The sequence below is a fragment of the Notolepis coatsorum genome (genome assembly GCF_963971535.1).
Source record: "Notolepis coatsorum genome assembly, chromosome: 13".
In the NCBI taxonomy this organism is placed as follows: domain Eukaryota; kingdom Metazoa; phylum Chordata; class Actinopteri; order Aulopiformes; family Paralepididae; genus Notolepis; species Notolepis coatsorum.
The window spans coordinates 100,518,190-100,530,358 of NC_140177.1; the positions used below are offsets into that span (position 1 = coordinate 100,518,190).

The following is a 12,169-nucleotide window of genomic DNA, read 5'->3' on the forward strand; positions in this document are numbered from 1 at the left end:
ACATTGCCCAGTACACAGTTGTGCCTTAAAACGTACGAGACAGTAAACTAAAGTATAAGCTGTGTTTTCTAGACTGTTGCCGTGCAAACAATTTCATTTCAACCATGGCTACTGTTACAAACTGCAATTATCATTTTGAGCCATGGACACACAAGACTTACAGGTGAAAATTGTGATGAAAAAAGTAGTGTGGTTGACGAGTGTTGACGAGCAACACAGACCCCTCCCCTGATCCATCTGTGCACACTCTCTTATCACCTTGGGTGTCAAACTGTCAATCAGTGAGCAATCACCCAAATTGTCCTCAGGTGAAGTTTAGCGTCAATTTAGCAATTTGCGTCATGGCACATTCTTGTCCTACTACCCGAAGGAAGAATTGATTGATTGATTGATTGATTGAAAACTTTATTAACAGATTGCAGAATGGGTACGGTACAGTACAGTAGGCTACAGTACAGCTCAATACACACAAGGGGATGCAGACCAGAGAAAGACGTTTGTCTTGTTTACATCAGGGTCCCCCATTTTCAATTCATCATACATTTATCAAAGAATGTATGTGATCATCGTGGGTTCATATTTCCCCCGCATCAACTATACGTACATTCGTGGTACATTACTTTTCCAACCCCTAAAAAAAGTATTTAGTAAAAAAAAAAAAAAAAAGTAAGTGTATTGCGAGGTGCACTGCACACTCATCACCACCAGATGGCAGGCTTGCAGTCAAATGAGTATTTTTTTACGACGCCTCCTTTGCCCGTAACAGAATACGGCACTGCTCTGCACTCGTTGTTTATTATAACATGCTTGCGCTGCTCAGCTGTTCGCTACTGTACTGCAGCGATACGGTATCAGAGCTCATCCATTATATCGATATCTTTGGTGGTATGTTTTCCTTTTCGATTGGCTGAACACTTAGCGGAAGTGTGTTGTAGGTGATCGAGTCTTGTACTTTTAATGTCGCTTGTCAGGTGTATCGTTTTAGAATGTATTGATGAAGTCAGCGAATCGATGCGTTGAGGAAGAATGCGTGTGTTGACAGGGAAATGAGGACCCGTCCACTGCGGCTGCACCACAGCGAGCTGTGACGTTAAAGGTAAAGCTACTGTTCCTGACATATGCTTTATATAAGAGCGTAGGCTAGTGTGACAGCACGTTGGTTGAGTACCTCTGATGTCACATCTATAATGAATAGGCCTATTTAATGCTTGAAGCCACAAATTAATCCTAACGTTAGATCACCAGTAATGAAACTAATGTTATTTAAATAACAAGTGGGCTAGTTTTAATAGTTATTAATCTGGCTCAACTCGGGTCTCTCGGTTCTGATGATTGTGTGTCATGTCACTATGATGAATTGAAAATGGGGGACCCTGATGTAAACAAGACGAAAGTCTTTCTCTGGTCTGCATCCCCTTAACAATTGTATGTATTGAGCTGTACTGTACTGTACCCATTCTGCAATCTGTTAATAAACTTTTCAATAAATCAATCAATCACACGATTCCCTTCACTGATCTGATCTTGTATTGGCATATTCTTGCCCCAAACGTCACATTGGAGATTGATTGATTGAAAACTGTATTAACAGATTGCAGAATGGGTACAATACAGTACCTAGCTCAATACACACAATTGTTAAGGGGTTGCAGACCAGAGAAAGACTTTCGTCTTGTTTACATCAGGGTCCCCCATTTTCAATTAATCATGACATGGATGTATTACATACACGACATACAGATATACAGTACTGTTACATACAGACATTTATGACATACCAGATCTACAAATACAGTACTGTTAAGAGACTGAGATCATAAAAGAAAATATATACATTCGAAGGGGAAGAAACTGTACATTGGAGGGGGTTGGGTTGGGTGCCGGATGGGGGTTTGGAAGGCCTATTCTACAATGTCTCTTTCTCTTTCTTTCTCGTGTACTACTACTCACCTCTTACAACATATTATATAGTCGAATTTAGAGACTAATGACTTATAGTAATATGCTAACCCGAACTGTCCTCGTGAAAAACTATTTCTAGTTCTGCTCTTATCACATGACGCATCATATGCTATTTAGAAGTCAGATTTTAAATCTCAAGTCTAGTGTTCCTTTTCCCCTTAGGGAAATCCAGGCATCATAGCATGGGGGAGGTACAGGCAGCAAAAAGAGAATAATAGTTGTGGAGTAGAACATAGTAATAATAATAGTAGTACCACTATTATTATGGCAGAGTATATTATATCAATGATAATAATAGTATGCATGCATGGTATACATAGTAGTGTGTGTGTGGACATGTGGACTCATTACTCATTACTGGTTAGGCTGCGGCATATCTCTGACATCACACAAATATTCCCAATTATTAGTTATCATTATCGATAGAGTATACTGTACATATATCTCATCTGTCCCTCACCTTATGGAAGGACAATAATGCTGGAGACACGATTTACCAGATTTGTAAAATGAGCTAAATTAAGTATTTTTGAATTGTCAACATTCAGATGGACTTTCCAGATGGACTGAACGTTTCTTTAGTCAAGGGCAGCCCTGAAGTATCTCCACATCCTGATCTACCACAAGGATATTGATGATACTGATACAGTAATTATTATATTCAGTAACTAACAACTTCCTGGTACATCACACCAATACTCTTTGATGGTGATTCTCAACTGTTTTGGTTCACACTTCACACACCCCCTAAAAACAGAGGGGTGCCTGTTTACACCCGCCGTTCACATAGTCGAGCACAAACGGGGTCAATTATGACACAAAATAATGATTTTTATTTCCTCTTTTCAGGCTATTTAACTTGATTTACGATCGGAGGAGGGCTTTTGACTTGGCACTTTTTTTTATTCCACAAGAAAACTCTCAAACATGGGCGGCTGGGTGGCGCAGCGGACATTGCGCTCGTCACCAACGCAAGAGACACCAGGTTCGAATCCGGCTGTCGGCATTGCCTCCGGCTTGGGCCAGCCGTCATACTAACTCAATTGGCAGAGTTAGCGGGTGCAAGTCGATGTGTGGTAATCTGGACGTTGTGGACAGTGACTCCTACAGGTCGGTTGGGGGACGCCTGCACAGCAGAGACAGGAAATGGCGGGGGTAGTGTGAGCCTCCCACACGTTACACCTCGCCAATGAGAGTCCGTGCTGGCAGGTGAAAAGATGTGACAGGCTGCCTCCACATGTATCGGAGGGGACACGTGATGCAACTTGGCTCTATCCTCCCTACAACCGGCCAGTGGGGGGCATATGCGAGCAACGTTCAAGACAGGGGAGGGGAGAATTGGCCCAGCGAAATTGGGATGGGAGAAACATAGAAAAAGAGGAGAAAAAGTGGATACAAAAATAAAAAAGAAACTTTCAAACATAAAGATTACAAACATGATTTATTCATTTTGTGACCCAGACCCACTGCTCTATGACACTGATTTGACCTTTCATGCTGCTAAGCAGTCATGCAAATAATGTACATAGTATTTAAAATATTTAAATGTTCATATAGATGTCTATTTTGCAACTTGATATAATAGCGATTCTACCTATACCCAGTTCATGAATGCTTTTATATTTGCTATTCTTGGCTGTTCTAAACACTGGTGTCTGGTAGGAAATTACCCAGAAAATCATCTGCTACAGTGATACGTTCTGCCACACAGGAAGTGATACGTTCTGCCACACAGGAAGTGATACGTTCTGCCACACAGGAAGTGATACGTTCTGCCACACAGGAAGTGATACGTTCTGCCACACAGGAAGTGATACGTTCTGCCACACAGGAAGTGATACGTTCTGCCACACAGGAAGTGATACGTTCTGCCACACAGGAAGTGATACGTTCTGCCACACAGGAAGTGATACGTTCTGCCACACAGGAAGTGATACGTTTTACGTCACCGGCAGCAAAAGCAGTTTGTTTGGAATGAATAGAAAACAAAATAAGTAGTTAGCAATTAGCATGAATTTTCAAGATGCAAAGTTGCAAAATGCCATCACGCTATCACCAATAGATGTACTGTAGCTGAAAACAAAAAAAAATTAGGATTTAGCAGATTACCACTTTAATGTCATATGTTGAGGGAAATGTGACATGTAGACTGTAGTCTATGTCTTACACTGTATTGTGAGGTCCTACTAAGGAGTACATGTGCTCCTAAATGAAAAGATTTAGGAGCACACAAAGAAATGTAGGAGCACAGTGAAAAATGTGTATACGTTAAATAAACGGTTGTTTAACGGTTCTCATCTAGCCAGAGATGGAAGAGTGACTCGAAACTGCTTTTCACCATTTATTTCTGCAGACATTTCTACACATTTTATTTATTATTTCTTTTGTAATGCCTCAATAACATTTTCTTTATGAAACAGTGTACTAAACAGTGATCATATAGCTTGTTGTGACACAGTATACAAGCTACAGTCTAAACATTTGTATGGCTAAAAGCTTTATATTTGTATATGTATTGTGTCAAAAGGACACAATTCAACTCTTACACTAAACTTACATAACAGCACTAAACATAGCAGGAAATGCCATAGTGCATATAGAGTTACCAGGTAAATTAATATGCATGGAGCCACATACCTGCAGAAGATATACAACAATACAGTTGTAGTCTTCTGGTCACTGCACATATTGTGTACCTACATGTACAACATAAAAATAATACATTAGATTTTCTTTCCCAAAATAACTAGCTCCACGAGAGCAATGTGACAACAATGGAATGAATGAAATGGCGGCGGTAGCGAACTTTTGAAGTTCTATCATTGCGAAAATTGAACTATAAAACTAATACTAGTGGTCAAATTAACACAATTATTAACATTACTTTCTTTTCCAGCGTGTACTGTGTTCTCAATTCCTTTCTCTCGCTTGGAACCAGTGGCGTCGCCACAGGAAACTCTACTGTGATTGGAACGTTTATGTGGAATGTGGGACTTGTAGTTTTTGAACGATTAGCAGCAGAGCAAAAAAAGCACTACATTGTAATCTTCACTCGCACATCGTGCGAGTAAATTCTTTTTCCGGTTCGCACACACATATTTTTAGGGGCAAATGCGAGTGAAATGCTCACACTGTAGAGCTCTACTGTATCAGTCATTCAAATAATGTATTTTGCAACTTGATATATAATAGTGATTCTACCTATACCCAGTTCATGAATGCTTTTATATTTGCTGTTCTAAACACTGGTGTCTGGTAGGAAATTACCCCGAAAATCATCTGCTACAGTGATACGTTTTACATCACCAGCAGCAAAAGCAGTTTGGAATTAATAGAAGACTAAATAAGTAGTTAGCATGAATTTTCAAGATGCAAAGTTGCAAAAACACCATCACGCTATCACCAATAGAAAACAAACAAAAGATTTTGCAGATTACCACTTTAATGTCATATAGTCAAGTCAAGTCAAGAGTTTTATTTGTCACAGCATACAAGCATACAGTGAAATGCGGGGGGTCTTGCCCGCAATGATTGTGCAATAATGCAATAATACAATAATAAGAATCCAATAGGATGAGAATAAGACATTTGTGCAATAATACAAGTAATAAGAATAAGACATAACCGGTATATGTACATGAAATTTACAAAAAGCATGGTAAGACATGCTAGGTCCTGCGATAGTGCAATACACTGTTAGCTACGGATGAGGCACTGGGTCTTATGTACACTACTATACAATGCTATACTATACAATCTACAGTTATACTACGTGTCCTTATGCTAGCTTGCTATCCATCTGTTTACTATACAAGAACCACTCCCATTCTTACTCTCAGAGGGAAATGTGACATGTACTGTACTATTTGTGTAAGTGAAGTGCTGTTCTGTGTACCAACACAAATTCCTGTGCACTCTTTTGTAAGTGACCAATGAAGTGATCTATCACTGCTATGTATGTTTTTAACCCCTTCCCCTCGCTTCCACCGCTCAGCATGGCGTCCCTGTCGGACCAGCTTCAGGAGGTGCGGAGGCGGGCGGAGGCGTGTCTCTACTCCGCGGGCAGTGTGATGGAGGTCCGGGCCGGTGTGATGGCCATGGCTAGCCTGCCCTTACCGCCCTGCTCCAAGTACCGGCACATGGCTGCAGAGACCATGGTCATAGAAAACAGCTTCGGCAGCGACAGGAAAGAGGTATGGAGGAGACTGTTTTCAATCTTGACTTACTGTGAGGAATTCAGCGAATGATGAGAGAACTTGTTTTCATCTGCATTTGGAATATTTTAATGATTTAAATATCTTTTTGTTTTTGTATTCATTAATTTAATGAGTACTCCTCCTCATTTCCCCTTCCACCCTCTACATTCTCCTCCTCCTCTCCTCTCTTATCTCCTATTCTTCTTTCCTCTTCTCCTCTCCTCCTCTTATCCTCTCCTCCTTTCCACATTATCCTCCTCTCTTTTCCTCCCCTCTTCTTCTCCCCCCTCCTCTCCTCCCCCCTTCCACATTATCCTCCTCTCTTTTCCTCCTCATCTCCTCTCCTCTCCTCTCCTCCAGACTCTTGCGTCCCTCCAGAGGTTATCTACAGCATTGAACATCCTAGAGAAGTATGGTTGTAACCTGACCAACCCCAACAGGCCAAAGTATTGGAGAACAGTGAAACACAACAACCCAGTGTTCAGGGCAACTGTTGATGCTATTCAGGTACAGGACACATTATTATTATTACCTTTATTTAGCCAGACACATTCATATAACATAGGGAAGAGAACACATGTTGTATTCTGTATTGAGAATGTTAACGGAACGTAGACCAAATGCGTCCACATTTTTATAGGATTCTAGCACATTTTCATAACAATAGCGAATATTACCGTTTTCATTGAGGTTTCTTACAAATTAACGATGCTTTATGTTGTCCTTTTATATGCCGATTATCATTCAAATCTTAAATTGTACCATATGTCCCCCTTTAGACAACATATGTAACGCTACCAGCGCACTTTTGTTAAGATAATTAGTTTACCATTCGCGGTCGCTATACCGAGGTTGCAGTAATAGTTTACCACTGTTCAGATCACGGCGAAGAATAGACACATCCCAGTGACCTGTGACCTGTGCTAAGGATCTTGGGAAATGTATTCATGTAGTTTTCAACATTTTCACCTTTTTAATTTTAAACCAATGCTGCCATCTACTGACAACAGAAAGTGTTGTCTATCGTCACTTCCGTATACAGCGTCGCCCGAAACCCATTCTAGAGATTCCCACTTTTTACTGGTAATGGGGCGTGGCCGTATTTGGTCCCAGACAATAAGAGTGGCTGCGATTGGTCACTGTGACGTTAAACCCCCACAATACATGTAACATTAGTGTTACTGAGGTGTTAAACTCCCACAATACATGTAACATTAGTGTTACTGAGCTGTTAAATAAATTTGATTTGATATAGAGTGACATATTTAGTTGTGAAACAGCAGCCAGTTATTCGGAAATAATAGACTGCATAATGTGTTCATACATTGACCAATCAGAGTATTCAACAAAGCAATGTAATACATTTCCAATAATCAACTCATTGTGGGCAATGTTTAGAATGACTCCTTATTCGCCTTGTGTTTCTAGGCAACAAGGATGCTGTCAGCTTGCCAAATTTGTCTTTCAACTTCCCGTGAGCGAGTGACACTGTATCTAGAAAGGGATATACCAGTATTAGCCTTTGAAGTCTGTACATTATTTTTCTGTCACTTTGTGGAGCTGCAAAGGGCAGAAGAGGTATAGACGGTTTCACTGGAATTGTGTTGCTAGCTGGGAGCAGCTTGGAGCCATGTTTATTTCCGGTCAGTTATTTGTATACACCAGACCGGCACATCCGGGTACTTAGGCTTTTTTTCGCTGCCGCGTTCTACTTTTGGTGAAAACACAGACACTGTTCCTATTGACCGCCCTTGTATTTAGCCTGTATAACAACATGGTTTTGTTAGTGCATCATGTTAAGTCAAGCAATTACTTTACATCACTGGCCGCCATTGAGTGTTCGTACCGTTGTGAAGAGATTAGGTTTGATCCGTTTCTAGGCTTATTTCCCCAGTCAGCTGCAGGATGTCTCCTCATTTCCCTACCTGGACATTTCATATTACACTTATTAATCTCCAGGTGACCTAAAACTAAGAGGTAATGGCTATTTCTTGGCAACAATGGTCTTCAGTGTGATTTATATCTGTGTGTTTTGTCCTAAAGTTGTCATTTATGAACAAACACCATCTAATCCCTGTGTATTCCCTTAGTTGTTTTCCTCCAAAAGGGGAGTGGTGCGACCAAAATATAGAGGTGATTTCAGTGTGATCGGCGTGTTCCTGGTCTGATGTATTGGCAAACACTGCAACAGGAAGTAAACTTGGGTCAATTTAGAATGTTTATACAAAGCACTGGTGGCAGAGAGTGGTGTGACGAGACAGATGTTTTCACTGTTCCATTCCTCTTCTCCTGCTTCCCTCTCTCCTCTTCCTCTTCGCTCTTCCAGGGAGGAAGGGCGGTGCTGTGTCTCTATGGTTACTCCAATCAGCAGCCAGATGGGCTGAGCTTCCCTGACGAAGTCATGGAGCCTGATGTGGCCAAGGTTGCCACGGTAACACTGGAGGTGATGAGCCTCAGGATGGAGCTGGACATGCTCCTCAAGGTTGGTGCGCGTGTGCAGCAGATTGTGAATGCATTAATGATATGCACATTTTCAGTGTTGATATGAATTAGAATTGAGATCACGATTTGATTTGATTCAGTTAAAATGTATTCATACTACAGAAAAAAGAGACCTACTGTAGGGAAGAGAACACATTTTTTATTCTGTATTGAGAATGTTAAACCCCCACAATACATGTAACATTAATGTTACTGAGCTGTTAAACTCCCACAATACATGTAACATTAGTGTTACTGAGCTGTTAAACTCTCACAATACATGTAACATTAGTGCTACTGAGCTGTTAAACTCCCAGAATACATGTAACATTAATGTTACTGAGCTGTTAAACTCCCACAATACATGTAACATTAGTGCTACTGAGCTGTTAAACTCCCACAATACATGTAACATTAGTGTTACTGAGCTGTTAAACTCCCACAATACATGAAACATTAGTGCTACTGAGCTGTTAAACTCCCACAATACATGAAACATTAGTGTTACTGAGCTGTTAAACTCTCACAATACATGTAACATTAGTGCTACTGAGCTGTTAAACTCCCAGAATACTTGTAACATTAGTGTTACTGAGCGGTTAAACTCCCACAATGCATGTAACATTAGTGTTACTGAGCGGTTAAACTCCCACAATACATGTAACATTAGTGCTACTGAGCTGTTAAACTCCCACAATGCATGTAACATTAGTGCTACTGAGCTGTTAAACTCCCACAATACATGTAACATTAGTGCTACTGAGCTGTTAAACTCCCACAATACATGAAACATTAGTGTTACTGAGCTGTTAAACTCCCACAATACATGTAACATTAGTGTTACTGAGCTGTTAAACTCCCACAATACATGAAACATTAATGCTACTGAGCTGTTAAACCCCCACAATACATGTAACATTAGTGTTACTGAGCTGTTAAAACCCTAGAATACACGAAACATTAGTGTTACTGAGCTGCATCAGACTGTATTGAATCTTAAGCAGTCAAGCAGTTCTCCATTACAGACCGATATCAAGAGCTGGAGGTACTGTAAGTGTCTTTAGACGGTCTAGACCAGGGGTGGCCAACCCGCGGCTCGCGAGCCGCATGTGGCTCTTTGCCCGTCAATGTGTGGCTCTTCCATCCATCAAAAAATATATATATATATATTTATTATTTTAAATTTTTTTGGTCACTCATTCCATAAGGACGTAGAATAAACATTTACAGATTTTTTTTTAAATGGTCCATTTGCATGTTATTGGTATCTGAATCTAGGGACATCTATGGATCTCAGGGAATGTATTCCCAGTGTCAGAAATAGTGTGTCTGTTACTAGGCTTGAGTAAATTGTAATGAACCAAAGGTGAATATCAATTATATTTAAAAAAAAAAATGTTATCTTTGACTGTGAATAACACCATGCTCAAATTTACCAGACCTGAAAAATCTAAGCCAATGAATAAAGGGAAGATGATTAAACAGGTTTTGTAGATACAGTACTGAATTCTGCCATCTTTTTTATAATGTAAATTTCTCCACCATTTTCATCATATTGCAACACCGTTTTTTGCTAGACGTTCACAGAAAGGTAGAGAAACTAACTGCATTCTGTTTTATGGCAATAACGTTCAGGTTTGTGGGAGATAATCCCAAAAAATAAGAGAAATAAAAAAGTAAATCCAGAAGTCAGATGATTGACAGGGGCTGGCGTGAGCTGGGTAGGGTAGTTTTTCGAAATTCGAAAGCCCAGAGTCTCTTCCTTCAAAAGACTACACTCACTTTTGGCTGCTCCACTTCCTCCTGTCAATATGCGCCGGTTTCCGACTCAATGCCCTGAGATCGCTATAATCTTATATTTCACTAATAACAGTTAAAATCATTGGTAAACAAACGTAATGCTGAAAATATACACTTTTACTCTATATTTCGGGCATAAGAGGTTAACCCTGTGAGGCCCAAATTAAAAAGACATTAGCAACGTCAGAGGGTGGCACATATAAACACATTTACTATCAAATAGCATTGTGAGGCTGAACAACAGAACCAATTGATTATACATGTGCTTACATTTTTTTAAATAAACATTTACAGATATTTTTTTTAAATGGCTAAACATGATTTAGTAATTTTGCAACCGTGGGTCTCGCAGGGTACTTTTAACCCTGTGAGGCCCAAATCAAAAAGACAGTAGCAACTACAGAGGCCAGAGGGTGAGACCTATAAACACATGGTGCCGTGACTGAAAAAAAAGTTGAGAAACGCTGGTATATGGTGTGGCTCTTTGTGGTACCACAGTAATTTTTGTGGCTCTTAATCTCTGACTGGTTGGCCACCCCTGGTCTAGACAAATCTATTCTACCCATTATTCCCTTTACCTTGTTACATCCTGCATAGACTATCTGTGTGTGTGTTTCATGGTGTCTGTCTGACAACAACACAAAGTGCAGAGGTTGGGGCTGTTGGAGGAAAATTAATCAATGGCCCTTTAACCTATAAATATAAAGGTTTAGGTGTTGGTCCGGCACATGGTGTGTTCTGACCGCCTTGCTGATGCTGTATTTGTTACAGGAAGTCCATTCTCACCCTGAGTTCTATGAGAGAATTATCCCCACTCTGAGACACAAGGTATGTATGGATCATTCTTGTCAGCATGTCTCATAACTTGTAGCCTCTGAATGGAAGTTATTGCATCGTGCTTTGGCTGCGTTCTCTATGGTAGCGTGGCAACAATTACCAGGTAGCCTTCTTGCTAGCTCATGTTTTTGACACTTCAAGTCGGAGTCGCCACCTTCAACATTTCATCCTCTTATTTTCTTTTTAAATATCGGCAGTGTCTCCTCGCCCTTCTATGCACAGTTTCAATATACTTCTCTCTCTCTCGTTTCTTTTTGTACATACAGTATATCATTATTTTTGTAAATATATAATATATATTTTTTCTTTTCTTCCTCACAATGTCCTTCCCAGGACGTAGGCCTCAACACAGACACTGTGGTCTACCCCTCATCCTCCTCCTCTTCTTCTTCCTCCTCCTCCTCCTCCTCCTCATCCTCTTCCTCTGGCCATAGGGAGGGCCAGCACAAGTCCCTGGCCTTCCCCCACCGTCCTCACCACTCCCCCAGGGGCGGCCAGTCCCGCTCCCTGTCCCTGGCCCAGCAGACTCCCAGGTCCATCCAGGCCTTCTGCCCCGGACGCACCAACACTGCCAACGCCTCCACGTCCACGTCCACCCACCACAACTCGCCCTCCTCATCCTCATCATCTACCAAACATCCAGGTGAGCGGAGTGAGGAAGGCTTGAGTGATTTAGGAACCACAATTGACCTAATCTCAAACCCTGCCCTCTTTTCTTGATCCTCCGATCGCAACCGTTGCTTCCGTAGAATTGCCTCAATACTAACTCTGATACCAAGAACCATATGAAATGTGATTCATTAATACCTAATACATTTCTTTTGTGTTTGTTTTGCATTTTATGATAGTGAAACATTTATTTATATCTTCTGAAGTCCACTGTATATTGTTCA

At 40.7% G+C, this 12,169-nt stretch overlaps 1 protein-coding gene across 1 annotated transcript in view; it reads left to right on the forward strand.

Moving 5' to 3' along the window:
- Window positions 1-851: 851 nt before the first annotated feature.
- Window positions 852-12,169, forward strand: part of rnf31 (ring finger protein 31) — a gene marked incomplete at its 3' end in the record, with an annotated part of 161,857 nt that continues 150,539 nt past the window's right edge. Inside the window, exons 1-6 of the mRNA XM_084327753.1 lie at window positions 852-1,096; window positions 5,957-6,155; window positions 6,519-6,665; window positions 8,485-8,640; window positions 11,211-11,267; window positions 11,610-11,919. Of these exons, the coding sequence (XP_084183879.1) occupies window positions 5,958-6,155; window positions 6,519-6,665; window positions 8,485-8,640; window positions 11,211-11,267; window positions 11,610-11,919 (868 nt within the window). The 5' untranslated portion in view covers window positions 852-1,096; window position 5,957. The remainder of the gene's footprint in view (window positions 1,097-5,956; window positions 6,156-6,518; window positions 6,666-8,484; window positions 8,641-11,210; window positions 11,268-11,609; window positions 11,920-12,169) is intronic.